This window comes from Python bivittatus, unplaced genomic scaffold (genome assembly GCF_059951505.1).
Source record: "Python bivittatus isolate LINGU-HERP-01145 unplaced genomic scaffold, Pbiv_v1 ctg000160_np1212, whole genome shotgun sequence".
Taxonomy (NCBI): domain Eukaryota; kingdom Metazoa; phylum Chordata; class Lepidosauria; order Squamata; family Pythonidae; genus Python; species Python bivittatus.
Window position 1 is genome coordinate 4,119,028 of NW_028277076.1, and position 22,203 is coordinate 4,141,230.

The 22,203-nt window shown below is 42.6% G+C and overlaps 1 protein-coding gene across 1 annotated transcript in view; it reads right to left on the reverse strand.

The window, feature by feature from the left end:
* Positions 1-22,203, reverse strand: part of CACNA1B (calcium voltage-gated channel subunit alpha1 B) — a 145,005-nt gene that overhangs the window by 40,665 nt on the left and 82,137 nt on the right. The window contains exons 16-25 of the mRNA XM_088146959.1: positions 21,468-21,585; positions 19,415-19,482; positions 18,837-18,943; positions 12,297-12,359; positions 7,111-7,941; positions 5,197-5,414; positions 4,377-4,506; positions 3,940-4,069; positions 2,451-2,510; positions 2,101-2,207 (exon numbers count right to left, since the gene is read on the reverse strand). Of these exons, the coding sequence (XP_088003085.1) occupies positions 2,101-2,207; positions 2,451-2,510; positions 3,940-4,069; positions 4,377-4,506; positions 5,197-5,414; positions 7,111-7,941; positions 12,297-12,359; positions 18,837-18,943; positions 19,415-19,482; positions 21,468-21,585 (1,832 nt within the window). The remainder of the gene's footprint in view (positions 1-2,100; positions 2,208-2,450; positions 2,511-3,939; positions 4,070-4,376; positions 4,507-5,196; positions 5,415-7,110; positions 7,942-12,296; positions 12,360-18,836; positions 18,944-19,414; positions 19,483-21,467; positions 21,586-22,203) is intronic.

The following is a 22,203-nucleotide window of genomic DNA, read 5'->3' on the forward strand; positions in this document are numbered from 1 at the left end:
TTTCTGCAAGATTCAAAAAGGTTGCAGTCCCCTCCATGCAGAAATTTGAAAGTCAGGTACTCTCGCTTCTGGTTCTGCATTCATTGGGCCTTATAATAAGAGGACAATTTTCTTAAAGGATCTGCTTCTTGATCATACCCAGTGACCATAAATTATGCTCAGCAGAGAGACCGGAGCACGCATCTGCTCTTCCTGTTTCTGCATTGAGGAGATTCTGTGGTTGCTGGTACAGAACTTTTAAAGAAATCAGCAGAAGTTACACCACTGGTAAGTCAGGTGGGACAAACACAGGAAGAAAGGGGAGGGGATCCTGGGCCCCCGCCAGAATTCCTGCAGACTGATTGCCCCCTCCTGAGAGAGAAATAATTTGGGGAAAATGAGATCAGTGAGCATTTCACCAGACTATGAATAACAATACAGGTGAGTACAGTCAATGGAATGATAGTAACATAAACGGTCAAGAAGGTTTTGGCTACGGGCATCTGCAGGCAATAACAAGGCCGCAAGGGAGAGCAATAATGTATTACCCCATGAAACTCCTACAGAGATGATCCCAGTGAAAGGAAGGCAAAGAAAGAACAGAGAGTCAGCAGCAAGGAAGCAAAAATCTGAACAGCAATTCCAGAACACGCACAATGGTTGTGCTCCAAGGAAAGGCATCCTCCTATCCCTGTCCTTTTTATGTAGCCAACAAGGTAGAGTTTGGGGTCCAGGCCTATCCACCCTTCTGGGAACCAGTGGGAGCAAAATGCACAGTTGCATTTATTGTCACCGGGATGAGGCATTTTCCCCATCTTTACAAATCCATTCTGGTCACTCCCAATCCAACCAAATGGGTGCTGGTGCAGGGTGGGGGCATTAAAGCAAAGAGGGGATTCAGGGTGAAGAGATACAGGATTGAATCTCCTTGGGGACAGCTTTCTTGGTGATTGGGGGTGGGGGGAGCCATGGACTGCCCATGATGATCCATATCCTAAAAAAGCCATTGTAGGATTTTGTCTTCCCATCCACCCCACTGGATCAATCCACTGAAATTATTCTCATTGTCTCAAACAAGCTGGGTCCCTCAAGGTTATTCCTTCCATTGGGATAGAAAAGAAATTACTCTGAATCTTCCAAAATATACTACATTGCTCCTGAAAATGGTAAGTTTTCTTACAGCCCAGATTAGGGAGCCTCCACCCCAAAGCAAACATTCGTTATGTTCAACCAATACAAATAAGATAGTCCATTACAAACCTTGTGGTTGTATCTGTAAAATGCGCTAAGCCTGGCTAGTTTTACCTTTGCCATGTTTTTCTGTCCCAACCCAGCTCAGCACTGAGTAAGTTTATGATTCAACATACAGTATTGTGCAAACCCAGAAGATGGATTAATTCAGCAAACGAGTCCAGGATGTTGCAGAAAGCCAGAGAGATGGGGAAAAGTCAAAGGAATTTGTGGCAGATTACTATAGGAGTTGGATTCTGATGGCCAGGAAAACTAATTCCATTGTAGCACAGAGGACAATGCTGAATAGAATGAAAACATTTGTTTGAGAAGGTGGCTCCGTTATTTTTAACATCCCTTCACCTATTTTTTTTGTTTTAGTTTGGCTTTTATTTTTTTTTAATGCACTTACTGATGGTTTTAGACCTCTGGTGCGCCACCAAGAGTCTCTTGTTGTGAGATGGGGGGCTACATACATTGTATAAATAAATAAGAAGGATAGATCCCCTAAAGGACATTTAAATATTATAAGTAATTGTGTCATAATTACTCAGTGGTTTGCAATTACAAGGAGCTCCAGGGGACATCAGAAAGGAGCTGGAGGCACCAAAGATCCATGAAGGTCACAGATGAGACATCTGCAAGTTTCCGTGATATGACTGAACTATAACTTCCAGTCAGCAAGCCTGAATCCCACTTTAGTTTGTGTCAAAAGAAGGAAATGAGAAGGTTGCTGATGGTAGAGTATCTCCCTTTGAAGGCACCATCCCAGATCACTGAACTCAAACTGGAACTTCTAGGTTATGAGGGCAAGGGCAGCCGTGTTTTCAGCGCAGCACTGCTCTGCTTTCCACGTCAGGAAATCAGAGCCCAGGAAGAAAAGCTACTTACGAAAAGGCAAACGCCACAAGAGCTCCACTGACCACAATGAAGTCGAGGATGTTCCAGAGATCCCGGAAATATGAACCAGTATGCAGCAAAAGTCCCAAGTCAATCATCTTTGGAAGGAAGAAGAAAAAGATGTAAGGGACACAGGGAGGAGAAAAGGGGAGGAAGATGGATTTTGCTGTTGATTTTAAGAGTTTTATGGACTTTATGTGTATTCTTGTACCTCATCAAAAATCCATGTGGATTCCACAGTATACAGTTATTCTAAGTATGCAAATAAGGGGTTCAATTTCATGCCTGTTTATTGTCCCTCTGTAGACATGCTCCTAAGAGATCTGGAGAAAGATTCTTACCTTTATCACCATCTCAAAGGTAAAGACACCTGTAAATATATAATCCAGGTACTTGAGAGCCTGAAAACAGAATGAGCAGTTCAAAAGTTAAAAGGAGCCAAGAGAAATTGAATCCAAAGGAAAGCAGCACGGAACACTGAAAATACAGTATATACGAGGAATCTTTCTTCAACTGGAATGCTTCATCATCTGTATTACTGTGAAATCGGAGGCATGTTTCAATCTGAGACAGACAGGAATGGCCAGGCTCAAATTAGGAGCTGGTCTATGAAGCATGAACAGAGCAAAAGGTTTCCTGGGGAATCTGTGTGTCCAAGTTGCACATCTCAACAGAAACGACAATACAGTTTTCTACGCAGGCAGGAACTTCAGGCATGACGCTGGGTCTAGCTTGAAATCAGGAGGAGTCTACTGCACCTTTGGAATGACCTTTCAGTGTTGACTTTGGTATCACTCAAGTGTCTTGAGTAGACACTTTTGTCATCTACTCAAAATGACTACCATTTTACTCTAACAATTATATATACATAGTTCAAAGTAGCTAGCTAGCTATTTCAGAGTGTGTTTTATTGCTCTGGGACCATAACAAATCTACTTAGCCAGTGTGGGTATACATACCCACACTTTACAAGCTCAGGGTCCCCCAACTTCTTTGATTTTTTGAAAATGCATTATGTATGCACAAGGAAAACGGCTGCCACTGGGGCACTCCACTTTACAGAACAGCTTTGACGTAGCCTGGGCCAGTCATAAAAAATATTTATTTATCAGAAGAAAAAGAAGCAAGGTTGCTCCCTGCATTTTGCTGTACGTCCCCAAGATGGTCTACCAATGATCCTCTCTTTTCCTCCTTCGGAATAGGGGTTTACATTTAAAAATAATATGTATGTATGCACGTGGCGTCTAAGGCTGCTAACTCATCTATGACTGTGAACGGTGTACAAAATTAAAAATAATGTTTGTGAGAATAAAGATGTTTCTGAAGGCCAGTGCCTAGTTTTGCAGCATGCAGGGTCTTTTTTCATTTTGCTGAACGCTAAAGCAATCTTTAAGGAAAAGGATTTTTAAAATAGGATAAATCTGGTTGGCACGAAAGGAGGCATCTGCGACCACATTGGTGCCAACCAGTGCTTTGTGAGGATTCTAGCCATAAGCTGTTTCTGGAAAAAAAGGCAACTGGCCATTCTTCTTAAGATCTCAGGATGCAACCATAGCTTCTAGGAGATGGTGATATGCACTGCAGAGGAATTACATCCCCTTTCAGATGCATATTTGGTTGTCTTGGCAACAGGAATCAGTTCCATCTTCATCCTACACTCAAGCAACAGAAAACTGTAGGTATGGTGTCTGAAAACGGGGACTAAAGAAGCATGCAGAAGAATGCAAGGTTGAGGTTTCTTAAGCTCAGGCCCAACACACAGACACTCCTCTGGAGTTTGACAGCTTCCTGCAAGCCCCCCTGGAAGTTCTGCTGAACTCCATCCCTCACCTCATTTCTGGGTGACTCCGCTTGAACAGGGTCTTCAGCCGCCAGCGCGATGCTGCTGAGTGCAATAACGAAGAGGATGACCATCTCAAAGTAGCGCATGTTGACAATGTAGTGGCAGAGGCGCCGGATTCTGCAGAAGCCAAACAGAGGGGTGGGAGAGGAAAGCAGAAGGAAGACCTGTCCCTGTTGCACAGGGCTGCAGAAAAGCTACCACATTGGGTATCGGAAAGTTGGCAGACCTATGACTGGATGACCAAATGAGAAAATGAAAGGCTGGGGTCAACATCTGGCATGCTAGGGTAGCTGCAGGGCCCTGGCAGAGCACCCAGGATGATGAGAGCTTCCGGGAACATTGTACAGTACAGCAACTTATTGAGATATAAGTCAATAGGTCTTTAACAAATCAATTCAGCCTATACTCAGTGGGGATGACTTACGGGTTGGTCGGGCTTAAGATGAACATGGAGCTGTAAGGAAGGATCGGTTTGGGTCCACTGTTTGCCAAGTCCTCATCAGCATCGATGTCTTTTTTCTCTTCCATTTTGGCTTCAAATTCAACATTGTTCACTGCAGGGTTGACAAATATATAACTAAGTCTCAAAATGAGGGTTTCTGAATAGGTTCAGTGCACAAGGTTTTGTTGCTGGGGCAAAGAACACCATGGCCACTGCCTTCTGTTTTGTGAATAAAATCCAGCTGGACTGGTAGTTTCTTCAGTGTATTTGCCCTTGAAAGCAACAAGATAGCTTAGGGCATGGAGGTCAGCCCGCCCTACCAAAGGCTCAGCTAGTTACTTGTATTCCATGAGAAATACTGGATTGAACCCTTATCACTTCCAGTTCAAAGGATCATGGAGCGAAGAAAGATAAACACCCATCTCTGTCAGACCTTGGGAACAATGGCCAATCAAAACAGCAGAACTAGCTAGCTAGATGTCAGCCCTTCAAGGCAGACCAGACTAGGACACCAGAATATGAATGCTAATACTACTTTTATTACAAGGTTATGGTAACAAAATCTTGCAAGTATGAATGCACTTCTCCCCTCCTTCCCTTTATCTTCACAAGAACTAGGGAGGTTCATGTCTGAGACACTTTCTCAAATTACGTTTCCGTCCCGGACTCAGGTTTCTTTTATCTGACCATTTTCCTGAATGGCAGCTCTTTCCCTGTTCCTCAAGGTTACTCCTACAGCCTATTACACTGGAGAAAGGATGTGACCCACCCAAAAACAGCTTCTAATGTTAGAAACGCTCACTTGGTATGACGGATGCTTCCCCGGGAGGAGCGGTGACAGTGACAGGGATGGTCACGGGAACAGCCTTGTCCAGAGATGGTTGACCCATGCGGGTAACGTTCTTCTGGTTGTCAGCATCCTCTGGTTGCTCAGGCACCCTCTGCAGGCAGGTGCTGGGCAAGGTGTGCAAAGGGGCAATGGTCACACTCATGCCTGCCTCTGTGTCACACTGGCTTTCCCTGAAGAGCAAGAATAAAGTTGACAATAAACTCCCCTGCCAGCCAAATCCTTTGGCCCACTGACTCCCCACAGCTTCTTTAGACCAGCAGAACATAGACTGAGATCTGCTGGAAGATCCCCCCAATAACCAGCAGTAGATTATAAGGGTCTCTGATTAGAAAACAGGGCTTTGAGAGATTATTGGCCACCAACTAACATGACCATTAGGTGGTAGATGAGCGTTCTAGTCCCTCAGTAACATAATAGAGGGTAGTAACCAGAAATTATACCTTTCAGTGATTTTGCTGCAGATTTGTATATTTAAATGCTGCTTATCACAGTGTGTGAACCTTCAGGAAGAAAATAGATTCCACCTCCCAAATCACCAGTCTGTGTCTGACACCTCACCTCTCCCCTACCTACACACACACAGACACACACACACACTCCGTTGCCATTTTGCATTTGACTCTGTCCATCTAGCCATTATTTTTCATTTCGCTGTGCTTCATAGATGTTGGGGTTCCAAACAGAAAGAAAGGGGGGTGTCGCTTTGAAGATATGGATGCTAATGGCAAGAAGGTAGATTGAAATTATATATAGAAAAGAAATAGGTCTGGAGAATTACAGTTATGAATTTCAGAAACCAGAACAAATCAAAACTGGCTTTATAGGAACAACTGAAAGACTTGGAAACTATTCATCAGAATAAATTTTGCCAAAAATCCAGGCCAGAGCTCCTAAATGCCAGCCTGGGGAGGAGGCCAGGGCATCGTAATTGTCACTTGGTGGTTTTTGGCAACGAGCACAGAAATGTCTTTTTCTTATTTTGATGACTGATTGAGTGTTCTTATTGCTCAGGAACTATTCTAAAAATCTAGAATCTTTACAGGAGGCTGCCAGTGGCCAAGATCTCAATGCTGGTGCACATCACTGTGGAAACAACGTTGTTATAAATCCAAGCTCTTATCTGAAGATATGTATCGCTTTCCCTCCATTAAATTATTTTCCTTTTGAGCCAAGTATCACCAAACTGACACCTTGTTCAGGAGTGACAGTTAATTATTCTCCTAGCTACAAAACCGAAACAAAAGGGAAAGGAAATCTCCAGGAATCCTTAAGCTATAAATTGTAAGCCATGCACCTGTTCAGTTTGATAAAACATTGGACAAGCCTAGGAAAGTCCATGACATCTATGCAGAACTGTGGGCTCATGAGGTCCATCAACAGCAGATATAAAGCCAATATTATTTCTTCATGGACAACCTTTCTGAAGCAAACTTCAGAGAAAGCCATGGAAAACTGGCCTGTTCAGAGCTCCTCTTTTTCATGGACCTCCAGAATCCCACATAGCTCCCCTTGAGCACTGGGGCCTGGAGAGCAGTAGTGGAAGAGGGGTGATCCTTCTCACGTCCGTATTTGTGAACCCTGAGATGAATCTCATTGGCCTCTGTGAGATGCAGAAAGCTGGACTAGATGACCCTTGCCAGTCAGAGACATGACAGTATGGTTATTCTCCTAGCTACAAAACCAGAACTAGAGAATGGAGAGACCCTCATCCCTTTTCTGCTAGCAGTACTTTTCGAAGGGAATGTTGATTGACCTTAGCCAGTTGTGGGACCTCAAGGCTGGATCTCGTCTTGGAACTGGATTCCCTGCCTTGGCCACGTTCCACCCTGCCCCCATCCCCCACAGCTCCTTATCTAGCCAACTCACCTTGGCTGGGGATTCCTCAGCTCCCTTTTTCCTAGCTCTCCCTCTTTCTCTCCATTCTCCTTGTCCATGGACTCGTAAGTGGAGAGAGCCTTGTGCCGCATCTTGTGCCGTCTGTGCGGCTCTTCACCACCCTCCCCTTTGGACCCCGGGTCCCCTTCTCGGTTGCCCGGCCTGGACCCTCCTCGGTGACGTGAGCGCCGTTCAGTCTTGGTTCCATTGATGGTTCCGTTGCCTTCTTTGGCCTGTCGTTCAGCCGGATGCCGATGACTGCGATGGCGCCGATGCTCCCTCTCAGCGCCTTCCTCCACTGACCCGCGGCGGTGGTGATGCCTGCCTCCCTCCTGGCTTCGGTTGCGTTCACTTTTCCCTTCCTTCCCACCCCCCTCGCCCACCTCTTTGCTGCGACTCCGGTGTGGCCGGTGGCGTTCCTCCTTGTTGCTACCACCCAGTTCACCATTCTCTTCCTTGATTGCACTGCTTTTCTCCATTTCTCCCATCTTCTCTTTTTCACGGTGCCGGTGGTGCTTCCGCAGAGCCTCGTTGTTCTCGGATGGTGGGGCTCTCACCTGGTCAGAGGCCTCCTGCCCCTCTGCAGGGCTCACTGTGTTGACGTTGCCGCTCCGACCTTCGGTCCTTGGCTCAACTACCAGAGGCCGATCCAAGTGAGTCTTCATATCAGGGCGGATGTGGAGGTTTGTAGCATAGCGAACCCTGTCCTCTGGGTCCAGCTCATTGTACAAGGCTTCGCAGCTGGTCCGGAAGTTGTACATTCGGAGTTGGCTGGTCCTCTGTTCCCACACTGATTTAGATTTGGAGGAATTCTGCTGTTTGCTACAGAAGAGAGAGGCAGAGAGGAGCATGGAAAGGGAAGGAGAAGAAGGAAAGGGGAGGAAAAGAATGGAGATGAGAGTTGGTGACGTTACCATCTTATTTGGCAAAGCCAACAAAAGGACATTCATCTGGGATTCTGGTCTCAAAGTTGAGAGAAAATATGGACAATAACAATGATGAGATGGCCACTAGAATACACCAGAGCAGATGAATCTAATAGGAAAACAAAAACACTAACTTTCCTCATGTAGATACTGTGTAGAATCAGTTATTTCTGAGGATCAAAACACTCCTAGAACCCAGTGTTTACTTCATGGTCCAATTTTCCAACTGCAGAAAACATTGCTCTCCCCCTCTCCCCCTTTCATACAGATTTGCATCTCTGAAATTAAGGATCCCAGCAACTGAACCCCAGCATCTACTCTCTTAGGTCATCAGAAAATATATATATAAAGTGGGAGCAAGCAATATAAGTGAAAATAAATTCTATTCCGAACCAACGCGCTTAAGATTTGAAGAAAATGTCACTTTCTCCCACGACAGCATCAGCTCCTCTGCTTTCTATCTCATGCTTAGTTGCACCTCACTTTCTATCCCATAAGAATAGGTGGAGAGGAAATCTATTTTTGCCAGAACAACTTTTTCAGTTACAGTTGGACACCAAAGGCTTTCACAATGCTCTACTACTTTCTGTCTGCTGAAAGATTGAGCAAATGATCTCTCCAAACATCTCCAAAGGAAGGAGAGATTTTCCAACCATTTTTCAAGGGCAGGATCCCCTTCAGTGTAACACCATTACTAAAAAAAGCTCTCGAGGGGGAGTTATTTTATGGGACTATTATTGTGCTTAAACATTAAAAATGGAAAGAAATCAAGGAATAGCCATCAGATTAGAATATACAAAACAGATAGACATATTGAAAACCTAAGCACCTTTAACTCTAAGGAAATCATAGAATACCAATGATTAACCTGTAATAGTAACTTTGAAATAACCCCTTTATGATTAAAAAGAGAGAGAGAGAGAGAAATTAAACCCTATAAAACCTACTCTTAACAATACATAAGTAATTAAATTAATGAAATGGTGGTAGGCATGAACACTAGATTCTACTCATCAACTTTTCAATGAGTATCCAAAAACTTTTCTGGGTAGCAGGGACATAACAACGGTTTCCCTTGCATGAGAAGTAGTAGGAAATAAATGCAAAGGAATTTTCCTGGGACTCTCCTTAGAAGGAGAGAAGGGGAATCTTCTGTTAAAAAGAAAAGTTTGGGTCAATTTTTCTTGAAACCTGCCAGTTTCATGGATTCAGATAAGCTAGCTTATCCTGTACCCAGAATTCTGGAAGGAAACCCATTGGTCACCCCATAACCCATGGGGGGAAGGGCAAATGTATGTCTTTTGCTGAACTGAGTGACACCCCCAAAGTATCAGAATAAATGGAATCAATTATTGCAAGCTGTTCAGTTGATATCTAATCCTCAAAGCAAATTGCAGTATAAACAAATCCATGATTACAATAGTTCATCAACATGAAACCTTGTAGGGAGCCTATAAAAAGCAGCACTGGGGAGAGGGGACTGTAAAAAAAACAACAACACAGAAAGGAGATAAACAAACAAAAGGAAATTAATGATTGGATGCAAACATTTCAGTAACCAGCCCAAGTTCATCAGTTTAACAATGGAAAAATAGGAAGGGAAGGGAAGGCTTAACTGGTGATTGGAAAAAAAAAAAAATGAAGAAATCTTGACTACATTCCACAAAATGGAACAAAATTCCATGGTGCAATGAGACTTTCCTTTCTGTGACTTCTGTTATTTCTTAGACCTATATTGTATTGTTCTTCCACAGCCACACAGTAGCGTAGTGCTCCCCACAGCCATAAACCCTGTGAGGTAGGTTGGGATGAGAGAATGTGACAGACCTGACGTCATCCAGTGAGTTTCCTTTGCTGAGTGTGGACTTCAACGTGGGTCTCCCCTATCTTTATCTAACTCCTTCAGCTTCCCATCAGAGGCTTTCTATTCTGGCCTGCCCAACCCTCTACAGCAGATCTGGGTACGTATGAGAGTCTCTAGAGCAGAGATTAAACCTTGTTTCATCAGTAGCTGGAGGTTATTAGATAAAGCCCTGTAGGATATCTGTAAGTTCATCTTAACTAATTGTAAGTTGGCCAAGAGCCCAACTATCTGGCAAAAATGCCAAAGAACCAGATATTCAATCTCAAGCCATCCTTCGATTTATTATGGCATAACATAGCTTTCCCTAACCCAGAGTCTTGGCGTGGGCTGAATTTCAACTCTCATAATTCCCAGTCATCAAAGCTAGGAAATATGGGTGCTGGAATCCAGCATATCTGGAAGGCACTGAGTTCAGGGAAAGCTTTTATAGAGCACTACCTACTCTGCCAATCTATGAAAGCTTATATCACAAAAAATATTAAGATTTTAGAAGTGCCACAGGTTGGTTGGTTGGTTTTTAAAAGTTTCTGCTGTATCAGACTACTGTGGCGACATCTCTGGGAAAATGCTGTGCATTAAGCCAGGATGTGACTGGCAACCTTAATTTTCAGTATTTTTTCTCCACATATCCTTTTTAAAAAAAATAAAAATAAAAAAGCAGAACAGCTCACTAAATGGTAATTAACTCCAAGGAGCAAAGGAGCCTTTCTTTGGGTTTGGACAATTAAGAGCTATAAGTGGAACTCTGCAACCACTAAAACTATATGCAGGCATTTGCAGAAGCATATTAATTTAGGTACTAACAGATACATCCAGACATTCCTTTTCAGTCTCCTGAAAAATGCAAAGTTACTTGCACTGTCTGTAAATATAATGTAAATCATAATGGCAATACTACAGGTAGCTCTCAGGAGCATGGTTCTTTCCATACACGTGCCCCAGTAGTCTCTCAAAAAGTCTTTGAGAGACTTTTGAGGGAGATTAAAATCACCGGTTGAGCAATATCGTCCATCCAGTACAGTGAGGTCCATTGCTGGAATCTCAGAGAAATAGATAGCCCTACTGTATGTTTTTCAGCTTACCTTTTCCAGGACTGGAGCAGGGTTTTTCCCCCATTCTGTGGACATCTGTTCCCTGTTTGCCTCTCCTGATGTCAAGGCTCTGACATCAGAGAGGTAAGAGCTATCAAGGGATTCCACCAAGAACGCTCTACACCCACAGAGGGAGAGCCAAACAATTCTACAGCTTCTGTGATATTCTCCTGGGGCCATCAGACTGTAGCCTCAAGAAAGTTCCTACCTATAACCTAGAAAATCATCTGCCAGAAGATAGCAAGGCTAAAATCAGGAACAAGTGGCTTCACACACAGCCAATTCACACTGAAAATATCACAGCTATGAGTCATTGCTCAGAAGAGTAAGAGGCTGTATAGTCGTGAAATAACCCCAACCATTGAGTCTCCTCAACACAACTGCTTATTAAAAGATTCCTGGACAGGTTGGGAGCCGTCACTGCAGACTTCCACCTCTGAGATTGTTCTGGTGTTATAAACTCCTGGCATGGATGTCCCTTAGCCATTTTTGGGGTCTAGAGTTCACCCTAGGAACTGCCATCTTTGGAGGACCTCCAAGACAGGTATCTCACAAGGCAGCTTGCTGTCAAAGCTTGGAGGTTGCTACCACTTGTGCAGTGGTGCAAACTGGGCCCAGAGATAAGACAGACCACAGAGGGATTACTGGCTAATCCCATCTCTTCAAGGTGGTCTTCCTCCCCTCATTTGCACCTTGGTCCCATTCTTGGAGACTCTTGGCACAATTAATGCAGTTTGCACCTGGAGAAATGCAATGAAGGGAAAGATGCTTTGGACAAGGTGGAGCTTGCCCACATCTCATCCCAGGGCATCCCAAGCCCTGGAACCAGGACTATATGTCTCCCATTTGACGGATACTTTCATATCCTCATATCGTCACTGGGTGGAGGGAAAAACACAAGGTGAGAAATCTATTAAATGGAGACAAAGAAGAGAACCAGACTTTTAATTGGAATCATGAAAGGCCACAAGGAAAGTAGACAAAAGTCAAAAGGGAAGAGGGAGAGGAACAGACTGGGCATAGAGAACATGCAAGAGCATAGAAATGGAGCAGGGAGAGAAAAAGTCATGGAAAGCTCAAAGTCACACATTAGGAATGCTCAGAAGTAACTCACAAGTGTTCACAGGGCAGTGCTGCCCACTTGATGCTCCATCATGAATTTCCACAATGAAAGGAATGACTTAAGCCAGGGAAACAGGGTAGGGAAAAGTCTATTTCAAACTGTTTATAGAGGTATAGATATATAGCTATAGAATCAATCCATTTACTGAATATTGTATATGGAGGGCAACTCACGGTGAATTTACGCTGGAGAGCGACGAGCTGCGTGATACAGAACCTCGAGTTTGCTTTACAAAACTGCACATGCGAGAAACAGAAGAACACAAAAGTGAGAGGGAAAAAAAAAGTCCCCGTGAAAATCTCTAAAGAGAGAAAGAGGGAGAGAGATCAAGAGGGCACTCAACAAACTCTGGGACCGATGGGGTGTGGGCTGGAAACATGCATTTTGGAAGGAGACCATGTCAGCAAACTTCAGGAGAAGAATTGGAGAGGAACAGAGACACCCTCTGTAAAACCAAAAAGGGGAGGGAAAATAGAGCAAAACAGAAATAAAACAGAAAAACAACTGTTCAAGAGTGGATCCCAAGGCCAGCCAAGAATATCAAAATACGGTGTTTCCACATCACTTTCTCTCCTTGCAAACATGGATCATCCAAACATTGCCCAGGACCTTTCTAAGAGGAATTGCAATTCAGAGGAATATCTGACCTCCAAGAGGGGTGGACCTTGGTGGGTGCCAGAATGTCAGAGAGTTATACAAACAACCCAGGTCATATTTAAAAAGTTATCTTAGTTAATCCCATTTCCTGAAGGGGGTAAAAGGAAGGAAGGAAGGAGGTATTTCTATTTCTGTCTCATGAATGCATCACCTTTTTTAGCTTAAAGGACAAACATACATTTTGTGGAATATGTTAGGCAAGGCAAGGGTAAGTGGATTATGGTCAAAGCTGCAATGTTGTGCCCAGAGCAAAACCCTAACCCTGTCCATGTTCCTTTTAACTGCATTTTACTCTACTTTTTCCTAAGTTGTCTCTACACCTTCTCCCACATTGCCCAGGCCTTAAAAGCACCAAGTTTTTGACTTAGGTGAAAACCAGTAAAAGCAGCTAATTGTGCATCTTGGATTCATCACTGAAGTTTAGCTGACCAGAGAGCACTTGGAATACAGAAACTAAGAGGAAGGGTAGGTAGGTTGGTCGTTCGGTTGATTATGTGCTGTCAAATCGTTATCGACTCTTAGCGCCCTCATAGATTTTCTCCACGATGATCTGATTTGGTACAGTTTCCCACTGCGGTTAGAGCTCCAAGTCATTTGTGGCTGATCAGTTCCGATTTCTCATTCTTAAATGTTCAGCAATAGCAACACAAATGGATTCTATTTCCACCTCACCTATCCTCCACCAGGTTGTTCTGCTGACATGAAAAAAAGCTAGGACATTGAGGTTCTTCCTGGGTGGCGATCTTCTTCCACACTAGTCAATTTATTGTTGCTAAGTTTTGTTTTTTAATAAGTTAATGTAAGGAACCACTGCTACCCCCAAAAATTGGTACAGAAGGATGACCTGAGTTAAAGTGCCTACTCATCCCATTTTCATCTCAGAATATCATTACAATCTTCTTGACAACAAGGGGCTTTAAGTGGTCATACACCAAATTTAGTAGCCCGATTCATGTCCTCTATGCAAAATCCTTGCCCAGTGAGAAAGGTTTGGGAGCAATTTCCTATCATTGGAAAGATGTTCAATCTACCATTAAGAAACAATTGTTCCACTATAATTTGTTCAACCCCTTAATTTTTTTTTTTCTCAGAAGGAAAGAAAAAGACAGAAGCAGTATTGGAAAGACTAAGCAAATACAAATGGAAGACAGAAAAGTCAGGATAAATCCTAGTTCCTTTCTTTCTTTTAAAGCAAGCTCTTCCATCCTTTGGAAGAAATCTGCACACCTGAGGGGTAAAGTCTCCTTTGAGCCTATCTCAATGCCTCCTGAATTCATGGGCACATCCTTGCAATTTCCTTGGCAACAGGGCAGAGGAGTTGGCCATCCCCTTCTTCTGTAACGTTTTTTTCAGCTGTCTGGTCTTGTCTACAGCTCTGGAGTTTCTTAATGATCTTCCATCCAACTATTTAGCTTCTGAATCTGGTACGGCCCATTCCTGACATACAACATCTGGATACATCCCACAAAATGCCATGGATGCAGGAGAACAGGTGCATGACAACAGCCCTCAGGGAGCACTAGAACAGGTTGGACAATTCACCTAATTTTCACAGCAACAGAGTTGCCTGGGTTTAATCTGAGTACTTTGCAAGAAGAGCCTATCTCTCTCTCTCTCTCTCTCTGTGTGTGTGTGTGTGTGTGTGTGTGTGTGAGTGAGTGTGTGTGTACAGTATATTAGTGAATCTTTCTGGTCTTATAAAGATGAAGGAGAAAATCAGAGCTATGGATTTGTCATGCTGGCAGTCTTACTGATAAGAAAATTTTCAGACATTAAAAAAAAAATGCAGTCCAACAGGACAGCAGGCATATTTTTCTTTGAAATGTGGAAATGAATGGTTTTTTACTTCTGAGGGAGGTATGGCAAACTGAAGACGGCTCTGCAAAAGCGGAGCCGATGACAGCAGAAAAGACCAAGGAATCGGTTCCTAGGAATCTCTCCAGATAAGGAGAGGACAGGAGATCCCCCACATGTGCTCCAAATTTCTGCTCCTCGTGAGAAGACCACAGGACAGTGGTCTTGCACAGCTTTGAGCACCAGAGGATGACAAGATTACAACGGTAGAAACTTTTAAAGGAAACTAAGTTTGCAAACCTCACTTTCTAATCACTTTTGGCAATTGCCTATTAACCATTTAAAGCTATTAGAGACTTTTGGAATGACAATTTGAAATGTCTTCCCCAGGTGAGTTTCTCTTCAACTCTGAACAAAAGAAAAATTAATCATAAGCTTAAGAACTTAAAGAATTTGAAATAAACAGCAAAAAGCTAAATAAGATTTTGATCTAAGAAAGTTATAAAGGGATTAGGAGTCAAGATAAATTTGGAATATTGACTTTTACTATAAGATTTTGGAATTAATTATAAAGAATAAACAATTTCTTGTGGGAAGCAACTTTGCAAGACATAACAAAGATAAGTAATTTTATGATTTTAGAAACTGGACACTAGAGGGGTCAAAAGTTCCTAAGCAGAAGGGGGAAACATACAAGCCTGCTTTTATTTCCTGGGACTTACAGAACAATGCAAAGTGTTATAACACTGAAAATATTAAAGGAGACTTTTGAAGAATAGAACCAGAAATTAGCAGCCACACTATCATCAGTGTCAGTAATGATGTCTGCCTCTGTATATAGATAATGTCCAAAAGATATTATTGAAGAAATGTCAGATGTGGAATAAATTTTTTCTGACAAGATAGAGGTGGTACAAAAAGTGGATTTACAAATGAAAAACTGAGAGAATTACTTGGAAAAGGATGTTTCACTGGATCTACAAAAGAAACGGGCTGATGTTTCAAAAATCAAAAGGGAAATACAAATGACAAACCAAGAGAGCAACCTGGATTATTTTTTCTTATTGGGTTTACAAAGGAGGCTTGTTAAAGCTTTGAAGAAATTTGTGTGATGGACCAAAAAAGATTGGAGAGAAATCCAAACCTACGACAATATCTGAATGAACTAAAGATTAAGACTGTTAGAAGTAAAAAGAAGAATATAAAGTTGGTTTATTTGATCAAGGTTAAAATAAGACATGTTGTTACAAAGCTGGCAACCCTTTATGGACTTTTTGCTGATGTCTGGACTGAAAAGTTGATGCTTTGTGGGTTTATCTAATGGGTGATGGGATTTGGGATAAAGAGACATTTGTTTGTAACCTTATGGAGGTAGACAGCCACTAAATTTGTTTATACTTGTGATGAAGCTTGGAAGTCACTTCTTTATTTTTTTCCTCTTTATTATATCTTCACTTTTCTTTCTTCTTTTTTCCTGCACTTTTTATTCTTTCTTCCTCTTCTCTTTAAGTTTAATTTGTATTCGTTTTTACTATTATGATCCATCTTTACAATAAAAATCATATATATGACATGTGGAACTGAATGGTTTTTAAGAAAACCTTGCCCTGCAAGAATTAAGAGTTCAAGATGACGTGAATGACTGGTGAAATTCAGGGAATCACATCTTGTGTTTTAGCCACGATATCTAGGCAATGCTGCCTTGCAAGGAATGCAATATTTCTGTATTGATCTACTGCAGTTCCATACTGCACAATAGCTGAAGTTTTCTGGGCCATTTATGAAACAATGGTTCGGAATAGAATGATGTCAAAAGCAAAGGCAGAGTGAAAGCAAAGAAAATTGGAGCACGGGTACAAGCAAAAACCACAACTTGTTGCCAGCTGAACATGGAATAACAAGGGTGACATGACCCAAAAAAAAGGTCCCTCTCCTTAGTTTATGGGGTGGTGCAATGCATTGAAAATAATTCAGAGAAGGAGCTGCAGAATATGGAGCTCCTATCTGTAACTCTTAAATGTAGGCTTGTCTTTTCCTAGGATTGCACACTGGGTTGAGCAGGTGCAACAGGATCTTGGGAAAATGAAGAGTTTGGGAAGTTAGAGAGTTGCAAAGAGGGACTATATGGTGCCCTTGTACTCTCCAAATGTAATGGTATGTGGGAATGAATGGGGAGAGAATTGTACTTTCAGACTTGCAAGATTCTGTTAATATAGCCTTACAATAAAGTAGAATTAGCTCATCTGGTCCTGTTTCCTGTTTGGTCTACCTGGTAAAGCTGACACCAACCTTGCAAGTCTGCAAGTACAATCCTCCCCCCACCCCCATCTCCTTTACAGCCTGAGAAACTAAGGAGGATCCATTCTGAGCCTCTTGCTCCACCCACTAGCCAGCTAAGGGCTATGCTGTCTCTTATCTGACCATTCCCTTGGTAGCGTCTCTTTGCCCAATCTCCCAAGGTCTTTCCCCCATACCATTACACCAAGTATCTTTTTGGAATCAAGTACCAAACACTGCCCAGCCCTAGTTAGCAGGAAGCTGCTTCACCTCCCTCAGCATACAGAGAAAGGGGGATCAGAAATTGAGTTAAGGTCTGGCTAGGTGAGGCACATTCAGTAACCTGATTTCCAACCATATGCAGCTCTCCCACTTAAGATTAGCATTTCTCTTAAGCAGCCTCAGAATCAATGCAATAGCCTCCAACAATCAAACAGATCCAAATACCTCTGGCATTGCTTGGTATAATGGTGTTTCTGTGGATTTTTATTTTTTAATTCTTGTTCATGAACATTGTAGCTTTATCTGAGGGAGGAAGGACGGAAGGACGGAAGGACGGAAGGACGGAAGGACAGAAGGACGGAAGGACGGAAGGACGGAAGGACGGAAGGCACAATCTCAATTAACGCATTGCTGCCTTAACTAACTAAAGTTTTTGGATTGTTTTCAAAAGCCACCTCAATACAATGCATTGCACTAATCGAACTGGAGGTGTGCCACAGCCTTGACTCAAGGACTTGCCTTATGTATTAACTTGCGGCTGACTAAGGTGAACAAGTTTCACGATGTACAGGATGCAAGCGGTTTGCAAAGGTGGGGCAGGGGAGAGATCGAAGTCACTTTCTGAAACAACAGAAAGCAATGGAAGTGCTCACTGAAAAGAGTGTGTTAGGTAGAAATGAGAAAGCAGCACATCCCAAATTAAAATGAGGGAACATACAGCAAAGGAAAAGAATCTGTGTTAAAGGAGAACATTCCCACAAAATGTTCAATGGCCAGGTGAGGAGCAGAAGGTGGTCTAGTTACTGTGACTTTCTCCTGAGCAGCAATCAATCACTTGGAAATGACCTACGCGAAGAACATCTCTTTTCACAAAGATAGGGCTAAGCCAAAGTGATTCTCTCCCCAATTTACCTCCCTCCCCATTTAGAGGTGAAGAATTAGGCTTATGGTACCAATTTTAGTATATGGGCTGCTGAAGTGAGCATGAGAATGAGGCCCATTGTATTGGTGGAGGCAAAGTACTACAAACAATTGGAAAGGGATTGCGCTTCCCTCTTTAATTTTTACAGGAAATAAAACAGACCCAGCCTTCCTTTAGGTAAGGTAAGGCAGCTTTAAAGAGCAAAATCTTGGCACTTTATTGGGATAGGAGAGGGCAGTTGTGATCTTTTTCTACCTCCTGTGCCAAAAATTGCTCAGCCAAGTTTGGGGTACTGACTGGTGATGCAAAGTCATTAGCAGAATATATAGGATGCATACAAATCCCAGGAGATCTACCCCATTCTAGAGCATCTCCAAGAAAGTGTAACTGATTTACAATGTTTATTTCAGGGTGGAATGTTCAAATCTCCCCAAATGTTTTCATACTCACAAAAAATTATCTGACTGGTTTTGTTGTTCTCATCCAAACTCTTCTAAGATTTCAGGTGGGAACCACAAGAGCTTGTGAGGTCTGGCACGACATTCAGTTAATTTTGGAGTCCCACAGATTCTATTGGTGAGGTTCATGTATGCTTTGCCTGTTAACTTCTAATTTATTGGGTAGTCCTCAAAAGCTTGCGATGACAGTATAACCGTCCACATAGTGGAAAAGACTGGAAACCACTGAGCTAGAAGAATGAACTTAAGAATCTTCCTATGTGAAGTGTGCATAAAAGATTTTGACCAGATCCCAACAAGCTGAAGATGATGGATTGGTGATATAAACAAGAAACTGAAAAAGGGTTAACATATCTAACATAGGTAATGCAATAAACTCTTACGCTGCAATAGAAATGTTAGCAGCTGACAGGGGACTAACATCTGCAACTTCCTTGGCCTTCTGCAAGGCAAGTTTTTGGTTGGTAGCTTCTTCCATTTCTTCTTCATCCTGCAATGGAGAACAGTGGTGCAGAGAAAGACAGCTTGATTCAAATGACTTTGCTTCTTCTCATTCTCTTTCTTTTTTTTAAGACAGATATCACTACTTCTGAATCCAGTTAAACTCTTGAGTTATGTCTAGAGAGACTTACTTTGATTGTTCTCGAATCTCCCCATACTTCTAAACATAGTAAGGAAAAGAGGGAAACTTTTCTTGGTCCCTGCTTTCCATAAGTATGTGTGGCTGCATCACCAGTATCCTTCCCAGCTCTACAACATCCTTCTTCAGTTGCCACTAGCATCCTCAACACCAGACATTATCTACTTTCCTGAGATAAATCCCACGAAACTCTAACAGAAGCTGAGGAGAGTTGTCAGCAGATCTATCTAGTCTTCAAGGGCATTTGGTCAAAGGAGCCACCTGCTTCTTTCACAAAGGGTAAACATTACAGAGACTTCTTTTTCTCGCTCTGTTACTCACCTTGGTCAACTCTTGTGCATTGGCAAGGTTATCCACAGCAATGGCCAAGAAGACATTCAGGAGAGTATCTGATTCGGCTGCTAAGGATCTTGAAGGATCTCGCCTCCCCCTCTGCTAAGTCAAAGACAAGATGTGCCATTTCTCCCCAAACAAACAAGACTGTAGCAAAAATAAGATACCTGCATTTGCCTGGATAGGACAAAAAAAAAAAAGAAGAGGAGGAGCAAAGAAGGTATGTTGGAACAGATGGCATGCTGCACCTTTAATTCTCCTCTAAATGCTTTGCCTCGGCTGTTTAAGTCCAGCATGAGATGTCTTGTTAAGAAATTGTCACCATTTCTCTTCTGGACATTTTTGCCTGTGGCTAGGAGTTCTGTCTGTATCTTACTGACATTCCCCGTTTCCTTAACAGTGTTTCATTATGTTAAGTCTTGCTCTCTGATATTAGATGCTAAACACACCCACACCTGAAACTTTTCCAGGCGGCTAACTTAAAATTTTATTTTCCCAAGGCTCTTTTAACCTTTTTGTTGAACAGATAATGATGAGAAATACCCAGAAAAGGATTTTTGGGTAAGTGAAGGGAATGAGTCTTGAGCAAACCTTGGCAATTGCATTCCAATGTAGGCAGAGCCATGTGAAATTCAAAGCCCAGTCCAGCACAAAATGAGAGCAGGGTAAAGATGATTTAAAAAAAAAATGTAGAGAGCGATCTGATTAAATTTCAATTAAAAGAAGGACGAAAAACCCAACACTTCAAGCTCCAAGCAGCCCCCAGCATAGGATTGAGGTATTTTTAGAAGGTGAAGTCTCAGATGAGAAGAGTTTATTTTATTAAGTGTGTTGCAGATCACATTACTTTAGTACTGTAAAGCAAAGCTGGGAGTTTGCAAAATTCCTTCCTGGCGGGTTGCTGACTCAGAATCCTTCGAACTGGGAAGCTACTTGTTCAGATGGGCCACCACTACTGATCTCACTGGACTACCAACCAAACAGGGGCTATGACAGTGCCCACACAAATGGCAGACGATATCCATCTTTCCACGGTAGCCACCAGATACTCCTAGAGAAGCCCACCAGCAGGAATGACTGCTAACGTAACAGTCCACACTGGGTTGTATTTGTGTAGGATGCAAATTAAACACATCCATCTATAGGATGCAAATGAAGTAATGTCTGACCCAAGGGACTCACCATTGTCACTATCCACGATAGTGCAAAGTATCCGAGGAACATCAGCATATCGGAAGACACTTCCTGGATTATGGCAAAGGCCTTTCTTAACTTAATTTGATTAATTGAACATAGCCGCCCGCTCCAGAAGACTCTGAGCGGATCACAAAATCCAGGAAAAGTAAACAATGAAAACCCATAAAAACAGGTAGCCCAGACTAAAACAACTAGAATAATAAAGAGTACAAAAAACAGTTTGATGGGGTGTGACCAATGAGCCCCACCCAGATTAATCCCCAGCCTGGGAAAAGAGCTAAGTCTTAAGGACTTCCCTCTTGTCCAACCCTTAATTTAAAGAGGAATAAATTTTTGCCAGGATTGAGTCACGGGATGTCTGTGCAGGGGTTGGAAGGCAAAATGCTTCTCCCATCTTTCACAGTCCTAAGGTTGCTCAAGTGCGTATCTGAGACAAATTCATGCCCACCGGCTTGATCCTTCAATTCTCCAAAAGCAATCATGGACAGATAAATGCCACCTGTTCTGTTCCTGCCAATTTAAAAGAGAGCCATGGCTTCTAACTATTCCACAAAATCAAGATCACGTTCATTCATGAGAAAAGGGGATACTGAGTTGGACTTGGGACGAGGACTCGACTTGTTTTCAGGAGCTAAAGAGTCTAATTTGAAAAAAAACAAAAAAACAAAAAACAAATAAGGAATTACATTTCACAATAAATCAATACTTCAGCTAATGGCTTTCCGGTAACTTTTCATCAGCCGCCCATTAAGAGGGCCGTTGCTGATTTGGAATGCGTGCATGCTGGCAGAGCAGCAACATCGAGCAACCATTAGCAAATCAAATTTCAGCAGGGCAAGGATACAGTTACCAAAGAGTGTGAGGACAATGAAGTAGACCGAAGAGAACATTCCAGAGTGGACACCCCCTTGGGATTCGATGCCCTGATACATCACGGCGTTCCAGTCTTCCCCAGTCAGAATCTGAAAAGTCATCGAGCAAGGGGGGGAAAGAGTTTGTGAAAGAAAAGAATAAGTCTCTTTTCTCCAGTGCAAGAGGAGACTCACCATGGAGAAGTTGCTTCGGGCAGAATAAGGTGGGTGACCCCTTTCTGCATGTTTCTGCAAGTTAGAGATGTTTGCCTTACTACGTATGTGTGTATTGTTCTTCTGCCCAAGCCCTGCTAAGTGGCTGCACTTAGCTAACCCTGACAATTTCATAGCCTAAACAGGGTCAGACCTGGTTAGGAGGTTGAGAAGAGACCACTAGAAAATCCCCATCTATAGGTAGACTAAGTTCATGGAACATCCTGGAAAAAAACAGTGACCAAAGAGAAAACTACTTGGGTGTGTCCAGAGGATCACTCAAAGTCAAGTTTGACTCAAAGGAGACTTTACCTAACTCTTCTCCCAGAGGAAACCAAAAGTAGAACATTGAAGGACTCACGATGACACAATAGGCAATCGAACTGTAAAGGACAATACAGTGTTTGTCCTTTAGGACAATGTTTCCTCAACTAATATCTATCTCTCCTTTCACTTTTGAATCACTGAGCATTCTCCCTCTGGATGAGCTGGTTGTGGACCCCTGACATGGATCGT